The sequence below is a fragment of the Pagrus major genome, chromosome 13, assembly GCF_040436345.1.
Source record: "Pagrus major chromosome 13, Pma_NU_1.0".
In the NCBI taxonomy this organism is placed as follows: Eukaryota; Metazoa; Chordata; class Actinopteri; order Spariformes; family Sparidae; genus Pagrus; species Pagrus major.
In genome coordinates, this window is record NC_133227.1 from 31,767,445 (window position 1) to 31,788,450 (window position 21,006).

Here is a 21,006-nt window from a genome sequence, read left to right on the forward strand (position 1 = left end):
CATGTCCTCCTGTGAGTCTTCAATACTGATAATGTAATTAATGAGATTATTTTGACAGAGAAGATGAAGAAGATGTTTCCATCTGCTCATGAAGACAATGTGATGTGCTAGAAAGCTCCTGTAACAGCAGGTTAGTGGACTTGAGTCAGAACTGTTTCTGTCTGAGATGAGACAGAGCAGATATTAAATCTAGACAGAGATCTGTCTCTGTGACAAACTTCTCCTGATGATGAAGACAGTGTGATGAAGCTGAAAGCTCCAGAAACAGCTGATCAATAGACAAACATCACGTCATCAGCTGATGGTGAGAGAAGTGAACAGCTGTCGAATGATTCAACAGAACAAGATCAACACCTGAGGTGAAGAGAAAGTACCTGAGAGACCTCCAGCACATCAAACACCACACACGAGAAGAAGAAGAAGAAGAAGAAGAAGAAGAAGAAGAAGAAGAAGAAGAAGAAGAAGAAGAAAAAGAAAAAGAAATGGTCTCACCTGCTGTCTCACCTGCAGAGTGTCTGCTTCACTACAGCACGACTGGTTTCACATTCACCTCCCCTCATCTTCATTATGTTGATCAGTGGTGTCATGTGTTCACACACACACCCACACACACACAGCATCATGTTACACACACCTTCTGTGGGGTTGTCCCCTTTATTTCCAGGGATTTACCTGGTTCACACTTTCAGTTTCTCTTCAGCTCAGAGACACTGAGGCAGCTTAAATGCACCTGGAGGGACATGGTGACATCACAGTGACATCACAGGGATTTTATTCATCAGTCATTGTGATGTTCCAGATGTTTCCTGGGAGGACTCCCACACTTTGTTTCCTCTCACCTCAGACACTGAGGCTGCTTTAATGCACCTGGAGGGACATGATGATGTCACAGTGACATCACAGGGATTTTATTCCACATTAATCATTGGTGATATGGTGAGATCATCAGTGATGATGTAATCATCAGTGATCCAGTGACAGAGGAGAAGGAGGCCTGTCCTGCCTCCAGGTGGGTCGGTGCTGCCTCCTGCTGGTCACACTGTGTCATCACAGCTGCTGCTGGACTGGATCCTTCAGGTACTGATGACGTGATACTTGTGTATCTGAGGGACATGTACTTTTACTTCACTACATTCATGTAACTGCTACAGTTACATTAAATATGATGGGTATATATTAAAGGCCTCACAGATCTGAGCTCTGCATCTTGTTGCACATTAATAAATAATCATTCAAAAATAAAACATCTTTCAGGAGCTTGAAGCTCCAAAATTTAACATTTAACATTGTGAGTACTTTAATTTGCGGGAACATCTTTGTATTTTTACTCGAGTAAAATTTCAAATGCAGTACTTTCACTTGTAACGGAGTATTTCTACTCTACATTTTATTACTTTTACTTCAGTAATAGAGCTGAGTTCTTCTTCCGTCTCTGGATAAATGTGTTCAATATTTAATATCTCAACATGAATTAAATTATTATAAACATCATCAGTATTTAAATACTTTGTGTCAGTGTGAAGTCCTGTTGGACATCACTCACACACACACAGTTATTATACAGACAAACAAGTGTGTGTGCGTGCGTGTCTGTTTCTTTCTTTTCAGTTTCTAATGATGGTTGAAACTTTTATTAATATAAAGTTATGACCAGAAACTTAATTGATTTTATTGATTTCTTCTTCAGATTAACTTAAATATAAAGTCGACTGTAATAAGGAGGACAAACAGACGTGTGATTGGCCAGGAATAAGTTTTATATAAAATTTAGACAGAGGATACAGAGGCGATATTATGTGTATAAAAAAATACATAGAATAAAAGGAAAATAAATGAATCTTATCTTTTCTATTTGGAGCAGACGTTCAAGTTAGCTGATGAAATGTAAAAGGCACTAAATGTACAACATTCCAGTTTAAACAGGCCAAACATTCAGAGATGAACCGAAATAAGAAGAGAAGTCACAGGCAGTGTGTCGTCTTTGACAGGAAAGACTTAGTGCAGATTCACAACAGAACAAAATAACACACAACTATTTAAACCATCAACAACATGTACAGCCTGGTCAGGAGAGGAGGAACCAGCTGCTCACATCTGTCATCATAACTTAGAGTTTACATTTCTACAATAAACACTGACGAGTCTCACAGAGCAGCAGGTCGTACAGCTTCTGTCCTCTGCTCACCAACAACAACATGAACCAACACAAACACTCCAGGAAGGCTACAGTGTCTGCCGGCTCTGCCAGACTCCAGTCAAAAAAAACACCAAATTAAGATTCTCTTCAGTCACAATGAAGAGAAGTTTTCAGCTGCAGCACAGAGGAGCAGCTCCTCCTACAGCTGACTGGAGCTCAATGAATGAAGTGATTTGATGTCTGGTTTGACTCGTGCTCTCCTGAGGATCGATCCTGATCGTCGCTTCATCTTCCTCTAAAACGAAACACTGAATTCTAACCCTAACCCGGCACTTTACGTTTCTGCAAACCACAGATACTTTACATTTGTAAGTGTCACATCATGTTCACACATCATGTTCACATGAGATGTTCATGAGCTGACTGTCATGTCAGCAGGTGGAGGAGATGGTGGCGGAGTTACAGCCAGAGACCACTGTTCAGGGCTGTGTTTCAACATCTGGAACATGAAGCCACTGGATATTTGTAACAAGATGCCAGGACGTTTTTCAGCCGTGTTGGTGGAGACAGAAGCAGGTGTTTTGATCCTGAACATGATGTTTTCCTGAACTTCAGTGATTTCTGTTCTAAACTAACCGGACCAGAACCACAGAGTCGTCTCACAATGGACCTGAAAACTAAAGAAAGTTGAAGCACATCTGTGGTTTGCAGAAACGTACACTAGTACATTGAACCTATAGTTTGAGATAATTGCTAATGTAGCATGCTGACATGCTAAATACTAGCATCACATTAACTTTGTGTGTTTTTGTGACTTAATAAAGTTGAGCTGGATGTTTGTGGAGCTGACAGACACCGAGACATCTGAGCGACTGAAGAGAGGAAACAAACTCGACTCTCCTCCTCCTGAAACATCCACAGCCCGACCACCACACTGGAATGACTTACAGTACACAGCACTAAATATCTTACAGAGCAGGAAATATATACAAATACTGGTCAACATTACTGCATTCACAAGCTGAAGCTGAAGGCGTTTGGACAGAAATCATTCTTATAGGTCAGAAGAGAAGTTTGGCTTTGAACAGAAAATCATTGGAATGCATTAAAGCTTCAAAGCATCTGAAAAACAACTTATTCAACATATTTGGCCCATTAGTGTGAAAATAAAAAGCTTTACACAAACAAATGATGATATTTATCAGAATAATGATGGTTATGTTAGTTAACTGCATGCAAACAGTGTTTTTATCTGAAGCTCCCAGTTTGTTTCATCTCAGCTCAACATGCATATTAAAATAAAATGACTTGATTTATTGTACAAACAGGCAGGAACACAAACTGCACCTGGGCTGCAGACACTCAGAGCACCCAGAGTTATTATAAAGAACATTACAGAACATGTGTGACTGAGGGGAGTTCTGACGGGCGGTACCACAACAACATGCCAGAACACTGAAGCGTTCACAGTAACAACACGTCTTGAATCTGAGCTGTACCGGCTGTGTTTCACGTCATCATGCAGAGTTACTGTAGAAATATACGTTACACATCCTATAGAACAACATGATCGCTGAGGAGGAAGGAGGAGCTTCAGCAGCTGACCACCAGCTGGGTTTCACACAAACACAAACATGTTACAGAGTGACTGTGGACAGACACTGACCAGCTGCAGAGCAACAATCACACAACCTGTCAGTTTTTAAAAAAGGGTCCAAATCGATGCAGAACCTCACAGAACTTTGTTTTATTCCACTGACACGTCTTTATGTTCACAACATAAGATGTTCCTCTGCCCAACAGAACCTGTCCTCCATGTTGTAGATGTTACTCTGCCGACACACCTCACTGAAATGATGAGCTCGTTGTGGAGGCCTGCTGAAGCCTGATAACGACCCTCAGGTGAATCCAGTGTGTTGGGCAGAGGAACATCTAGAACATGCAGGACAGGTTCTGTTGGGCAGAGGAACATCTAGAACATGCAGGACAGGTTCTGTGTGGTGGGTCAGAGTGAGGCTGTGTGTCCCTCTCTAACAGACTGACACTGGTACTGACGCAGACGGCTGCTTTAAATACAGAGAAGAAAGAAGTTTTGTGTGTTTGCATCGAGTTTGAGCAGCTGAGCATTCAAACTTAAAGAACATATAGGATGAATCAAGCACACAGAGTCCGTCCACACAGAGTCCGTCCACACAGTGTCCGTCCACACAGTGTCCGTCCACACAGTGTCTGTCCACACTGACTCCTCTCTGTAATGTAAAGACGTGAGCACACAGGACGGCTGACATCACTCTGACCGTCCATCAGTTAGGAGATGAGAGTATAGTTTCTGACCTCCTGCTCGCCGTGTAGCCATCTTGATCTGAACACCAGATCACTGCAGCACTGGGTTAATGTAAAGATGAATGTATACAAGCTGGTGACATTAAATGTGATGATGTCAGCTGGTGCGTCGGACTGCTGAAGCTCCTGTAGATACAACGATGATTCTATATGATGAAGACTATGACTGTAATGAATCTATATGATGAAGACTGTGACTGAGATGAATCTATATGATGAAGACTGTGACTGAGATGAATCTACATGATGAAGACTGTGACTGTAATGAATCTATAGGATGAAGGCTGTGACTGTAATGAATCTATAGGATGAAGACTGTGACTGAGATGAATCTACATGATGAAGACTGTGACTGTAATGAATCTATAGGATGAAGACTGTGACTGAGATGAATCTACATGATGAAGACTGTGACTGTAATGAATCTATAGGATGAAGACGGTGACTGAGATGAATCTATATGATGAAGACGGTGACTGTAATGAATCTATAGGATGAAGACGGTGACTGTAATGAATCTACATGATGAAGACTGTGACTGTAATGAATCTATAGGATGAAGGCGTTGTGCGGTGGTCCCTGTGTTGAGAACAATGTAAAGGCTGATCTGATGTAGTGTGTTTACATTAAAGCACATGGAGACATCATGACATCATCATGTAACAGCATCATGCTTCTTTACCACCCCCCCCCCCACCCCCCCTTCTGTCCCAGAGCAGCTGATCGAGTCTCATCATACTTTACTGTGATTATTGATTATTGATGAATGCTTGGTCCTCTTCAGTTCTTACGGATGTCAGCGTACACCACCGGCTCCATCTTATGGAACGAGTTTTTACTGCCTGAGTGGTCCAGCTGTGCGTATATCACCGGGCCCTGCAGAACAACACATACACACAGGTAAACATCACACATGACGACAGAGGAGCTTTGTGTTGAACTGTAAATCATTCAGTGGGACTTCAACATGCACACAGCTGATTATTTAAAGAGCTGAAACGTTCAGTTTATTAATCGATTAGTTGATCCACAGATAATCAATGAGATCACATTAACTGTTTCAGTCATTTAGCATCAAAGTAAAATAGATCATTTCCATCCAGCTGCAGTTTCCCTGTGTTTCACTAATGAACAGAGGTTTATTTACATCTGTAGCAGCTGTACAGAGCGACGGCACAGCGGTCTGATGCAATTTAAAAAGGAAGGTCGCTGGTTCGAATCCTCGGCTCCCCCAGCTGCATGTTGACGTATCCTTTAGCAAGATACTGAACCCCAAACTGCTCCTGATGAGCAGCTGGCACCTCGCATGGCAGCCTCCGCCATCAGTGTGTAAATGTGTGTGTGAATGGGAATGTGTTTTCCATAAAAACATGAATTTGCTGTCTCTCATTTGATGCAGTGCTGCAGCACATCTGTGCATCACACTGTGTCAGGCGTCAGGTGTGTCAGATGTGCCAGGCGTGTCACGTGTGCCAGGCGTGTCAGGTGTGCCAGGTGTGTCAGGTGTGCCAGGTGTGTTAGGCGTGTCAGGTGTGTCAGGTGTGTCAGGTGTGTTAGGCGTGTCAGGTGTGTCAGGTGTGTGTAAAGTTTCAGTTTGTTTGTCAGGTTGATTTTTAGTCAAATATAAATAAACTTAATATTATTGTTGAAGGTTTCTATGACTGATCTGAACTAAATACTGAATATGTTCACTGAGTCAGTGGACAGTTAAATATTTCATCTCAGTCCAGTTTAAATAATGAGACGTGTCCCCAGTGACCTGCTGTCAGTCAGCTGACTGTTTCAGTTTCTGTCCTCAGGTGCAGCTCCTACCTGTAGTGGTCCAGGGGGACTGGTGGACCTGGAGCCCTCCAGACTGGACTCCACCTTCTTTCGAGGCTTCGGAGCCTGAGAGCTCACACTCTCCAGGGACGTACAGCTAATGTAGGGTTAGCGTTTACCACCGTGTCACATGGAGACAGACACAGACAGACACAGACAGACACAGACAGACACAGACACAGACACAGACACAGACAGACAGACACAGACACAGACAGACAGACAGACACAGACACAGACACAGACAGACGACAGAATGGAGCACAAGAAATAAAACATGAGAGATGAGCATGAAACTAACAGAGAGCAGCTCCCAGTACACACTGGGAGCACAGACAGATACTGGGAGCAGACCAGAGGTGCACCGACCGGACTGACATCAGACGACTAATCGTTCAATAACTATTTTAATCAATAAACTAAAATAAAATCTGATGGTTTCTCCTCTGAACTGTGTGATCCTGTCAGCCTGTCATGTCAACTGTGAGCTGATGTCAGGTTTAGAGTTCAACATGGCTGATTGTTGATTCTCTGACAAAGATTGTTTATGAGGTCAAAGAGGCATCACTCTGTCACACTCCTGCAGAACTAAGAGTGAGACGTCTTCTCTCTGGAGGATCACTTCATGACAACATCACTCTCATCAATATTTTACTTCAGTTTAAACACCTTCTATTTCTGAACCACGACCTGCAGTATTTCTGTCAAGAAGCTAATTAAAAGGTAATATACAGTCAATGTGTCACTAACATTATTAATCAATTTTTAACGTAATAAAGTATCTGATTCAACGATATTAAAAACCCTTCAGGTTGACCTTCAGGGTCTGAAAATGTCACTTTGGCCTCTGAGACATGAACCTATTAATTAATCAATTTGTCCGATCATCTGTTCAGTCCATAAAATACAAACAGGTGATCGGTGCACCTCCAGGAAACTCACAAAACAATCAACTCTGAGTTCATCTTCTGAACTCTGTTGTCATGACAACTGCAAACATCTGAGTTAACAAACATGTTTCATACAAAAATAAAGCTGAAATGAAGAGCAGAGATGAGGAAGACAACAGTTAGTCTGAGTGTTAGTGACGATGAAGAGTGAGGAGACAACATGCTGATCGACAACAAGCCGGTCGACAACGAGCCGATCAATCATGTTAACAGGAAGTGTTAGTTGTGTTATGAACACACACACAGTGATGGAGGACAGTGACTGACACCAGTGGAACCACAAACCCCACAAACATCGCTCAGACACTCATCATACTTTAAACTTATCAATCCATCGGATTCCAACAAGATCCATACATGGTGATCAAGTCAGGAGGTGAAACTCTCTCTCTCTCTCTCTCTCTCTCTCTGTCTCTCACTCTCACACACACACACACACACACACACACACATACACAGGAGAGTCTACACAGATTAATAATTAGTAACACCATGAGGTCATCAAACAGATTGATCCCCACACCGAAAGAGAGAGTCGTGCTCCATGCAGAGAGTTAACGAGCTGTTAACAGCTGATTAATAAACCTCAGAGAGTTAACAGCTGATTAATAAACCTCTGAAGCAGGAAGACATTACTGAGATTATTCAACAGATCACCTGACACTTGTTCTCTGTACAGAGTCACTGACTGACTGAGAGCAGTTATATAAATGTATAAATATATGTGTAAGTAGTGAAAAGACTCATTAGAGCTGAATGATCCAATCACCACTGAGAATACTTGTTTCTGATTGGACAAGAGGTGCATGTGATGTGACATCCTCATCATCTTAATATATTAATATTTGTGTGTGTGTGTGTGTGTGTGTGTGTGTGTGTGTGTGTGTGTGTGTGTGTCACTGACCCTTCATAGTCATGGCGGTTGTGAAGGACCCTCATGGAGATGCAGGCAGCGATGGCAATGATGACGAGCAGAAGTAAAACTCCACACACTGCTCCAACTATTACTGTTGTGTTACTCTGAGGGAGAGACTCTACACACACACACACACACACACACACACACACACACACACACACACACACACACACACACACACACACACACACACACACACACACACACACGGACAGACAGACAGACAGACAGACAGACAGACAGACACACACACACGCACACACAAACACACACACACACACACACACACACACACAGACACACACAGACACACACAGACACACACAGACATACACACACACAGTTAGTTTTTAAATATAAAGTTAAACCTTTTGGATTCTGGAATCAGCTCTGACTGATTATCAGCTCTGACTGATTATCTGTATCTAGGATTAACATGTGCTGCTCTGATGCTACATCCTCTCGCACAATGTCCCGCCCACAACAACGTCTGATTGGTTACACGTCACCATTAACAGCCTATAAGCACGAGTAATCTGAATCTATAAAGTAACTAGTAACTAAACTTATCATATAAATGTAGTGGAGAGGAATCATAAAGTAACAGAAAATAGAAATACTGAAGAAGAGTACTTGAGTAAACTGTAGCTCTGAAATAAACATATTGATCGAGTCGTCATGGATACTGAGTATTTCTCATGAGTGAAAAGATTTAAATAAAACTTTAAAGATGAACTTTGAGGTGGTGGTCAGGTACACCTGATGGTGACCATCCGACAGGTGTGTGTGTTTAGGAAAAGTACTTCAGCAACTGTGTGTGTGTGTGTGTGTGTGTGTGTGTGTGTGTGTGTGTGTGTGTGTGTGTGTGTGTGTGTCACTGATGTGGAACAAACTCCCACCTGCAGGGTGGAGACAGTCAGCTGATAACAAGCTGTCACATGTACCTGTGAGCGTCTCACAACAAGAACAGACCTGCTGCAGATGTTTTATGTTTGTCTCACCTGAACACACTAAGGAATGTTGAAATCCACTGAGACACCAACATGAGTCCATGACGTGTTGTCAATGGAGCCAACATGTAGATTTCATTTAACATGTGTTTGATATGTGTTTGAATCAAGTCAGTGGTCACCACCACCAGCTAAATCACTAAACAGTTCAGTGTTCACCATCAGAGCCTTGTTTAAACCTTCTCATCTCTTCCTGCTGCTCTCCTTTCACAGTAAGAGCTTCCTACAGATGCTTTTATTGTAAGTGGGTTAGGGTAGTGTGAGGACGCAGCCTCTGTGTAGCCAGGACGCAGCCTCTGTGTAGCCAGGACGCAGCCTCTGTGTAGCCAGGACGCAGCCTCTGTAGCGTGAGGACGCAGCCTCTGAAGCGTAAGGACGCAGCCTCTGTAGCGTGAGGACGCAGCCTCTGTAGCGTGAGGACGCAGCCTCTGAAGCGTGAGGACGCAGCCTCTGTAGCGTGAGGACGCAGCCTCTGAAGCGTGAGGACGCAGCCTCTGTAGCGTGAGGACGCAGCCTCTGTAGCGTGAGGACACAAGCTGTGTTCCAATTCAGGGGCTGCATCCTTCGAAGGGCGCATTTGAAGGCCAATTACGTCACAACGCCGCGTGAAGGCTGTCCCAATTTGAAGGCTCCTTCAAATGCAGCCCACAAATGCAGCCTTCATTTCCATCTTATTGGAGGACGCACCGCTACTATCCTTCGCTGCCTCCCATATCCCAAGATCCTTTGCATGCCCGAAACAGAAGAAAGAAAGAAGGAAAATGGCGACATCAAGTGGTGTAGATCTTCACTTTCGCGGGCCTGGGCAGCAGAAATCGTGACGTAAGGGTAAGGGGCGGGAACATCTGGTGACGCAACCAGGAAATGCTCTGAAGGCTAGACCGTCACATTTAACAACGGTGGACGCGGCTTTCGAAGGTACCTCCGAAGGACTCGCCTTCGAGGGCCGCAAAGGCCGCGTCCTTCGAAGGATGCAGACCCTGAATTGTAACACAGCTACAGCCTCTGTAGCGTGAGGACGCAGCCTCTGTAGCGTGAGGACGCAGCCTCTGTAGCGTGAGGACGCAGCCTCTGTAGCGTGAGGACGCAGCCTCTGTAGCGTGAGGACGCAGCCTCTGTAGCGAGGACGCAGCCTCTGTAGCGAGGACGCAGCCTCTGTAGCGCGAGGACGCAGCATCTGTAGCGTGAGGACGCAGCCTCTGTAGCGTGAGGACGCAGCCTCTGTAGCGTGAGGACGCAGCCTCTGTAGCGTGAGGACGCAGCCTCTGTAGCGTGAGGACGCAGCCTCTGTAGCGAGGACACAGCCTCTGCACATGGGACATCTGCTCTAACAACGGAGCGACCCGGTCACCGTGAGGCTGGTTTTTAGAACACATTTAATTATCACTCATAATGATGATAATAATAAAGACATATCGACTGACCTTTGAGGACGACCCTGAGCTCGGTTCTGGCCGGTGTTCCCGTGACATCTGGCGGGTTCTTGACGTCGCAGAAAAAGGTCCCGTTGTCACTGAACTGGGCCGGACTGAGCTGGATGGACACATCTCTCTTGTTGATGTCTCCGATGAACTGAACTCTGTCTTTGAACTCGTCCTGACCAGGGAAACCTTTCCCATTGGAGAAGTAGAAGATCTACAGAGCAGAGAAACGAACTCTTCATTCAGTCAACACAGTCCGTCATCGTCTTCATCTTGCTCCGTTATATTTTGTCTCATCTCTGCGTTTTATATCTCTTGTTACTGCTCTTTGCACCGATATTGTATTTTGTGAAGCATCTGATTTTATTGCATTTTAATTGCTTAATTTGTCTTTCTTGTACTGTTTGCCCGATAGAGGCACAGGAGAGTCACAGCAGAGTCACAGCAGAGAGTCACAGCAGAGTCACAGCAGAGTCACAGCAGAGTCACAGCAGAGAGTCACAGCAGAGAGTCACAGCAGAGTCACAGCAGAGAGTCACAGCAGAGTCACAGCAGAGAGTCACAGCAGAGTCACAGCAGAGTCACAGCAGAGTCACAGGAGAGTCACAGCAGAGTCACAGGAGAGTCACAGGAGAGTCACAGCAGAGAGTCACAGCAGAGAGTCACAGGAGAGTCACAGCAGAGGCACAGCAGAGTCACAGCAGAGAGTCACAGCAGAGTCACAGCAGAGTCACAGGAGAGTCACAGGAGAGTCACAGCAGAGTCACAGCAGAGTCACAGCAGAGTCACAGTAGAGAGTCACAGGAGAGTCACAGCAGAGTCACAGTAGAGAGTCACAGTAGAGAGTCACAGTAGAGAGTCACAGGAGAGTCGCAACAGAGTCGCAGCAGATTCACAGGAGAATCACAGCAGAGTCACAGGAGAGGCACAGCAGAGTCACAGCAGATTCACAGGAGAGTCACAGGAGAGTCACAGCAGAGTCACAGCAGATTCACAGGAGAATCACAGCAGAGTCACAGCAGAGTCACAGGAGAGTCACAGCAGAGACACAGCAGATTCACAGCAGAGTCACAGCAGAGTCACAGGAGAGGCACAGCAGAGACACAGCAGATTCACAGCAGAGTCACAGCAGAGGCACAGGAGAGGCACAGCAGAGTCACAGCAGATTCACAGGAGAGTCACAGGAGAGTCACAGCAGAGAGTCACAGGAGAATCACAGCAGAGTCACAGCAGATTCACAGGAGAGTCACAGGAGAGTCACAGCAGAGTCACAGCAGATTCACAGGAGAGTCACAGCAGAGAGTCACAGGAGAATCACAGCAGAGTCACAGCAGAGTCACAGCAGATTCACAGGAGAGTCACAGGAGAGTCACAGCAGATTCACAGGAGAGTCACAGCAGAGTCACAGCAGATTCACAGGAGAGTCACAGGAGAGTCACAGCAGAGAGTCACAGGAGAGTCACAGCAGAGAGTCACAGGAGAATCACAGGAGAATCACAGGAGAGAGTCACAGCAGATTATCGTATATATACGAGCTGTGAGGACTTACCACATATGGAGCTTTGCTGAACTGGTTGTCGGGCTGACTGGACTGGAAGCTCCAGGTGACGGAGGTGGAGCTGCTCACCACTTGACTGGACTTGAAGGTGCAGCGGAGGACTCCTGTGGTGCCGTTCTGCATCATCACCTCAGGGTCGGCGTGGATATCTATGCCTGATGTAGGTCTGAACACTGGTCATAAATAAGATGATGGATATAAGTTCACTGCTGCTGGTTTAATTAGAGCAGAATACAGCACCACCCTGTCTGGCAGTGTGGAGGGTGGTGTTGTTTAAGTTGGAGACACTGAACAAAGTATTTGTGACCGTTACAGACAAACAGGATGTTACAGGCCTAGAAATCATTTTCATGTCAGTCACAAGAATCAGGAGGGAAACAGCAGAGCTACAGTGAAGGTGGTTCTGAACACAGAACCTCATTACGTTTCATCACTAGACAGGGTGAGCTGCTTCAACAGCTCTTACCACCGATCAATCAGCTAATAACTGTCTGTATTAATCGTTTTCAATAAATCACATCACGGTTTCTCACAGTTAAATGTGACGTTTTCAAATGTCTGATTAATTTATCACAACAGTTGAGAGATTTTGATTATTAGATGATATTAATGATTATAATTATTTAGATGTATTTCTATATGTTACTGCCATAGAGACCGTGACAATAATCAATATTAACAGTGACACATGCAGAATCGATCATATACAGTCACTAACAATAAAACATTAATCTAACTATAAATGATCAATATTTAGAGTTTCAAACACACACTGCTTTAACATGTAACCTATTACTTTGAAATATAATCCCTGCACACTGAATATATTCTATATGAACATATTCATATACTGTATGTATAGTAATCTATCACATCATTAGCTATTTAATATTTATTCTTCTTTGTGTCTGTTTACAATTTACAGAAACACCTGATGTCTATTAAACACACTGAGTGTTGTTGGTCATTGTTGTTATATATATTTATATGCACACACCTGTCTGTATGTACAGAATAGTTTTATTATTAATTCTCATTATTACAATTTTATGTTTATCTGTTTCTGTCGTCCTGTTAATTGTTCTTGTAAGAGTGTGAGAGACCACTGACATCTTTGTTAAAGATCAATACAGATCACTACAGATCAATAAAGATCACTAAAGATCAATACAGATCAATAAAGATCAATACAGATCACTAAAGATCAACACAGATCAATACAGATCAACACAAATCAACACAAATCAATACAGATCAATACAGAAGGAGGATTCTGGTGAGACACAGGAAGCTCCAACCACATTTTTGGCTTTTTACACTTAAAAAAAAATCTGATCAAATAATCAATAAAGAGATGAATCCACAGCTCCCTGACAGTCTGCTGGTGTCCAGTGTATTAAGTATGTATGAAGGAAAAGAAGAGTTTATTAATAACTAATAACCTCAAATTATTATCATGAGCAGTTAATTCACCCAGCTGTGTCTTTAAATGAATTCATTAATTCACTGTAATAAACAGCAGTAAGAAGTGAGAGGACAGGTGTGTGACTCGACAGGTGTGTGACTCGACAGGTGTGTGACTCGACAGGTGTGTGACTTGACTTTCTAATGACTGAATTATTTCACACAAATGAACATTTATGTTTATTTCTCTGATTCTATTCATTCCTTCTGAATCGCCTCATTGTTGTCTCAGGACTTTATATTCTTTACGCACACACACACACACACACACACACACACACACACTCCAACACACACACACACACACACACACACACACACACACACACACACACTCACACACACTCCAACACACACACACACACACACACACACACACACACACACAGAGTACAGAGTATAAAACAAACAGCTGAGGTCAGATCTGAACGAGCTGATGGTTTAATAACACAGCTTCAGTTTGACTTCAGACTGACAGAGCGACAGTGTTTTCTGCTCTGTGGAGACTGTGTTCATCCACTTTCACATCATTTTGGACCGTCATTATGTCTGTGCACAAAAAAGCAGAAAAACTAGAGCAGACAATAAAAAACCAACACATAAAAAGCTTAACAACATGCTGCTGAGGAGGTGCCCACATCATCCTGGCTGCTGCGCCTGCTCCACCTTCTAACGGGAAGGAAAACACTGGATGTGGAGAAAGTCTAACTCAATATGAGTCAATATGATAACTGAACTGTTTCTGTCAAGTTGTACGTACAAATTATTAATTTAATGGTAACAACAACTCTATTTGTGCACCCAAATTCTAGAAAATGACCCCTGACAGGCTGTGATCGATCTCATTATATATTTAACATGTTGGCTGTAGAATCGCAGCTGTTGATATTGTTCAGGTGTTCATGTTACTGTGTGTGAGATGTGACTGCTCTGTAACAGATCAACAGATACTGTGTTCTGTTAAAGGACTGACTGCATAGTAAATTAATTACTCATACAGGAAGACAGAACTCCCCTTTATGTCACACAGTAACACAGATTTATAGAATTATTAACATCTTATAAAAACACATTCGTCACATCGAACATCTGCTCCTACAGGAACAGAACAGAACAGAACAGAAGCTGATTCAGTTCTGTGTCGGATACTCAGACTGAACATTAACATCAACAGAAACAGTTGTGACAGCAGACAGTCAGATCATTTCACAACATGAAACAGAAGGAAGTGTGTGTCGTCTGTTTCCTGCTGTCGGCTGTTATTACTCTGAGATTTAAAACAGAGAAACCACAGTTCACTTCTGAACGTCCACTAATTCAAATAGCACAGTTCTGTAGTAGAGACGCTGTGTTTATGGATTGTTGCTCATCAAGCTGCCCAGTGTTAAACAAGAAATTAATTAGCAACTGGTGGATTTTTACGTCAAATCATTTTCATTTATTAACACACTTCTTCTTCTTCTTTTCTTTTGTTGACCATCAAACTGAACTTCTCTCCACTCTGCTGTAAGGACAGCTTCAACAACACAATGTCTTCATGTGCAATGTTACTTTTCACTTTACAAGTTTATCATTGTATATACAATCTTATTCTATTTTTCTTTTATTGTAATTTGCTTATTTTTACACATTTTTCTTATTTTTATTGTTATTCTATTTTGCACTGATATCAGCATTTATTCCTTTAACACATTTTATTATTACTCTGTTGTATTTTTGTTTTTTGTTGTTATGTTATTGTCATTTTGAGCGATATCTGCCACAGCAACTCGCTCAGGATTAATACAGTTTTATCTGATAATAGCAGATCTGAGTGACTCGGAGGTAAAGCATCTATATGCTGCTCAGTAACAGATGTATGAGTGTCTGAGCTGGCAGTCTGGTTCTGTTGGGACAATAATTAGATAATGAATGAGATAATTGTTATTAGAAGACTTCATTGTGTTTACTGACATGATATTATCAAGTCAAACTCGTGCACGCGGCTGTGTTATGAAGTGCACATGAATATATGAAGGTGGCTTTTCTGTGTGGGTCAGCAGGAGGTTAGCCAACCAGGAAATGAGATGTTATCTGAGGTTTGGATGCTAAGCTAGTCCGAGTCAGGCTAACTACAGAGCTGCTGTGTTGGCACTGATATAATTCACATTGTGTTAATAAAATAGACTAAGTGTTCTGTAATACTGATGTCTGATGATGTCACTGACTAAACAGTGTAAACATGATGTGCTGTTAGCTCAGTTAAAGACGATCAACCGGACGACACGTAGTTACCGCAGACACTCTCTCTTCACGACACCGTCATTTAAAATGTGCCACTTTAATGAGGCTTTGTTTTTCACACACACTCCCTCCATTATAACACACACATGTTAACATATTGTGTATTAATGGAAAATACGCTTTAAATCGGCATAAATCCAACACACCCAGCAGCACTTATTTCTGAATATTACAGTGAGCTAACCGGTTAGCTTCTGTATTCAACGTTATTTCCATCACATCACCTTCCACAGACCGACACTACACAGGGCGGTAACCACCAATCTGAACCAAATCTTATTCACATTTTAGTGAATTTAACTGTTCCTTCACACATTATCTGGTTCGTTATATCGATGCGTGAATAAGGAGGGTGCAGCTCAGCTTCTAAAGATAACTGTGTTCGGTGATGTGAAACCTGATGTGTAGTTGCAGAGAGGGAGAACAAAGGTACATTAATTAGCCTGATTGTGAGCGGAGGTTAGGATGTGTTTAGGTGTCTCCGTACATGAGATGAGACACAACAACGCTAGCTAGCTAACCTGGTGTCCCACCTTAAATATCAGCTCAAAATCAAACATTTAAATATTCAACTTTAACCCGACTGGGTCTCTAATACTCACCTAATACAACACACAGCGTTAATCCAGTCAGTAAAAGCCGCCTGCAGTCGCTTTTTGACCCTTTTGGCTCCATTATGTTGTAAACAGGAGGAGTCCCTCCGCTTTTTCCACCTCTGTAGGACGACGCGATGCTTCTTCTTCGTGGGATATTCAGCGGCGGGAAACACAGCTCAGAGCGTGACTGCTGCCTCCTACAGGCCGCCAGGTGAACTGACGACTGCAATAAAAATATGGTATATGGGAAATATACATAGATAAACATATATATACATATATAAATATATAAATATATATAGCCATTAGAGTCCGATCATCAGAGGGAGGAGTTGTAAAGTTTAATGGCCACAGGTAGCAATGACTTCCTGTGGCGCTCAGTGATGCATTTGGGAGCAATTAGTCTCTCGCTGAAGGTGCTGCTGTGTTTGACCAGAGCGTTGTGGAGAGGGTGAGAGCCATACTGCAGTATCGCCCGCAACTTCGACAGCATCCTCCTGTCTGACACTGATGTCAAAGTGTCCAGCTCCACCCCACAACATCACCGGCCTTCCTGATCAGCTGGTTGAGTCTGTTGGCGTCTGCTACTCTCAGTCTGCTGCCCCAGCACACAACAGCAGACAGAAAAGCACTGGCAGCCACAGACTCATAAAACATCCTCAGCATAGTCCGGCAGATGTTAAAGGAGCGGAGCCTCCTCAGAAAATAGAGGCGGCTCTGTCCCTTCTTGTAAAGGACTTCAGTGTTCTTAGTCCAGTCCAGTTTACTGTCGATGAACACCCCCAGATATTTGTAGTGTTCGATGTCCACGTTATGCCCCAGGATGGAAACTGGGGTCACTGGTGTCCTGGTTCTCCTCAGATCCACCACCAGCTCTTTGGTCTTTGTTGTGTTGAGCTGCAGGTGGTTCAGCTCACACCATGTGACAAAGTTGTCCACCACAGCCCTGTATTCAGCCTCCTCACCCTTGCTGATACATCCAACGACAGCAGAGTCATCAGAAAACTTCTGAAGATGGCAAGACTCAGTCTGGTAGCTGAAGTCCGTGGTGTAAAGGGTGAAGAGGAAAGGAGAGAGGACAGTCCCTTGTGGGGCCCCGGTGTTGCTGACCACAGCATCTGACACACAGTGCCGCAAGCGCACGTACTGTGGTCGGCCAGTGAGGTAATCCACAATCCAGGACACAAGGGGGGATCCACCAGCATCGCCGTCAGCTTGTCACCCAGTAGAGCAGGCCTGATGGTATTGAAAGCACTGGAGAAGTCAAAGAACGTGACCCTCACAGTGCTCCCCGGCTTGTCCAGGTGGGCGTAGACACGGTTCAGCAGGTAGGTGATGGCATCCTCGACTCCAATCTGGGGCTGGTAGGTGAACTGGAGGGGATCCAGGTGCGGCCTGACCACAGGCCTGAGCTGCTCCAGGACGAGTCTCTCAAGGGTCTTCATGATATATGACATCAGTGCCACCGGTCGGTAGTCCGAGAAACCATTGGGCTGCGGTGTCTTTGGCACTGGAACGAGGCAGAACGTCTTCCATATCACAGGGACCCTCTGGAGGCTCAGGCTCATGTTGAAAACACGATGAAGCACTCCACAGAGCTGTTCGGCGCAGGCTCTGAGAACCCGTGGGCTGACACCGTCAGGGCCTGCAGCCTTACCGGCGGGGAGTTTGCTCAGCTGTCTCCTAACATGAAGCGGTGTAAACAGTGCAGGTCGAGGACGGGGAGAGTTGGAGTCCATAGTGAGAGGAGGGCAAGTAGCATGGGAGCCAGAGGAGGTGTGAGGAGTGGGGGATGGGTGTGAGGGGCTGTTGGAGTTGGATGGGGTGCTATCAGGAGGAGGAGGGGGGGTCAGAAGCTGTGGTGGCTGGAGACAGTCGACAGGAGAGCCAGCAGAGGCCAGGGCTGCAGTATCAAACCTGTTGAAGAACAGATTTAACTCATTGGCCCTGGCCACACTACCATCAGCTCCACTGCTAGTTGGTCTGAAACCGGTGATGGTCCTCATACCACTCCAGACCTCCCTCATGTTATTCTGCTGGAGTTTCCACTCCAGCTTCCTTCTGTAGCCGTCCTTGGCCTCTTTGATCTTGGCATTCAGGTCCCTCTGAATGCCCCTCAGCTCCTCCCTGTTGCCACCTCTGAAAGCCCTCTTCTTCAGGTTGAGTATGGCTTTGATGTCTTTTGTTACCCAAGGCTTGTTGTTTGGGTAACAGCGCACAGTCCTTGCTGGGACAATGCTGTCCACACAGAAATTGATGTAGTCAGTAATACACTCAGTAAGCCCATCAATGTCCTCTCCATGTGGCTCACAGAGTACATTCCAGTCAGTCACCTCAAAACAGCCCTGCAGTGCCTCATAGCAGTCCTCTGACCATGTCCTCAGTAGAGGTACTCTACTGATACTTTGATACTTAAGTATGTATCCATCTATCCATCTTAATTTAATATCAGTTACTTTAAGACTTTTACTCGAGTACTATTCATGTGGGTGACTTTCACTTTTACCACAGTAATATTTTAACACCATATCTTTACTTTCACTCGAGTATGACTGTTGGGTACTTTAAACAACACTGGTGGTTAGGAAACTTTGATGTTGTATTGTTATTGTAGATATAGATTTTTATATATAGATATGTTATATCTATAGGTATGAGAACATGAAGGGAAGGGACATCTGATCATTCTCATTAACATCACATTTCTCTAACTTTTGTTTTCCCCCTCCTTTTCTGGCCCCTCCCCCTCCCCTGGCTCCTCCTCCTTCTACCTCAGGTGGCTCCTGCTGCCTCACATATTGACAGATCTGGATCAGACCCTGATGTCTGTTCTTCTGTAAAGTTTGATGTCTCTTCACTCTGATCTTCTCTGTTTTACTGTTAATCATCTCGTGTGTCCTCTTCCAGGTCACCACAGTGGACAGGAGGTCATGTGACTCTGGCACCACTTGGCGATGCCTCGTCCTGCTCAGTCGTCTCCTGGATCCACACACTTTGCACATATTCAATTATTTGTATCAGATATTCTGTCAATGCAACTTGCGAATTATGATTTTTGTTGTTCTGGCTTTTTTTTTCTCACTCTGTGAAGTTTTTCCTCTCTTGAACTGAGGCTCTGATGATGTCGCTCACTGTACAGACCATTGAGCCCACTGAGGTGATGTGATTGTGATTGAGATTTAAACTGATGAGTAAAAAGTCCCATTTCATCTTTTTTTGACAGTTTGAGGAGCAGCCAGTGGATCATCTGCAGCTTCACACACCAGGAATCAGTCAACATGTTTCTCTCTGGAGCGCTGACAGTTAATATGAGCTCTTTAGTCTGAACACTCTTGTGGCATAATGTCACCAAAATGATAAATAAAATGAAAGCAGTGAAGACTTTGAGATTTTATTCTTGTAGTTGTGAAACAGCGTTTACATCTCTGCTGAACCTCATGCTTCTACAGTTATTTAAAGTGGACAGACTGAGACTCCTTAAGCTGATTTATTATTATTCATTTAAAAAAAGTAGAAACTCCAACAAACTGGACGCCTTTTAATTGTTGCCAATGAGCAGTCAGCAAACGAGGGTATCAGTCTAACTACAGAACAGATCAAACATGTATGATAACATAGATTCATCATGATCAAACAGACTGAAAGCTCAAACTGTGCACCGACTCAGTCTGAGCAGAAAAATTAATAAGCAGTTTAAAAAGGTCAAATCCATCTGTCGCTCTGTGTTGTGATTTATTGGAAAAAGGAAGTCTTTAAAATAATTTATTATGGATGAGTTTTACACGTTCTGAGGTGAAGTTTCAGACTTTATAGACTGACTGTAGTGAAACACGTCAGTAAACACGTCACGGATCATTAGAGTTAATATTGGATTTATCTGCGACTCTTTATATTAATAATCACCTCTCAGTGTCAGCATGGCCTCCACAGTTTGAGCTCTCACACGTCGTCTCATTTTAACTCCAATCATTTCATTTCTGGACTTCAACATAAACAATCCAACAGTGTTTGATCAGAACAATAAAAATCAGCTGTTAATCATGAACAGAACTAATGAGTGACGGTGAGGATCGTCGTATTAATGCCAATTAGTGAAACAAAACACACAGTACGTCTGTCAGTCTGAGCCCACAATCATCCAGTCAGTGCATCATCATCATCATCCACTGCATCATGATCCATCATAAATAAAACTCAACATATCTACAGTATATAGACACAAAGACATGAACACATGCAGAAACTAAACACAGTGATCGACCTCCTCAGATGGTCGAGACGTGTGAAGGGTTTTATAATGTTTTAATACTTCCATCTGTTTTATTACAATGGATTCATTCACATGTTAAAGTGACTGACACATGATGTTTATTGAAAGGAGAAGAAGAGTAAAGTGAGTGATGAAGATGTCCTGACCTCTCTGCTCCTGTTCATGTTCCTCTGTACTGCTAACATGACAGACGCAGCCTGAACTTTATGACGAGCAGCTGATAATGTTCCACCT

The 21,006-nt window shown here is 43.6% G+C and overlaps 2 protein-coding genes across 2 annotated transcripts in view; both read right to left on the bottom strand.

The window, feature by feature from the left end:
• Positions 1 to 1,734: 1,734 nt before the first annotated feature.
• mpzl1l (myelin protein zero-like 1 like) lies at positions 1,735 to 16,610 on the bottom strand. Its single transcript, XM_073479394.1, has 6 exons — positions 16,509 to 16,610; positions 12,151 to 12,332; positions 10,605 to 10,815; positions 8,156 to 8,285; positions 6,293 to 6,398; positions 1,735 to 5,356 (listed from the first exon to the last, which is right to left on the bottom strand). The coding sequence occupies exons 1-6, from the start codon at positions 16,579 to 16,581 to the stop codon at positions 5,261 to 5,263; spliced, it is 798 nt and encodes a 265-aa protein (XP_073335495.1). The 5' UTR covers positions 16,582 to 16,610; the 3' UTR covers positions 1,735 to 5,260.
• A 3,269-nt stretch (positions 16,611 to 19,879) lies between these two features.
• rabep1 (rabaptin, RAB GTPase binding effector protein 1) overlaps positions 19,880 to 21,006 on the bottom strand; it is a 19,732-nt gene continuing 18,605 nt past the window's right edge. Inside the window, exon 18 of the mRNA XM_073479184.1 lies at positions 19,880 to 21,006. This exon is cut by the window's right edge and continues 1,865 nt beyond it. The gene's annotated coding sequence lies outside the window, so the exon portion shown is untranslated.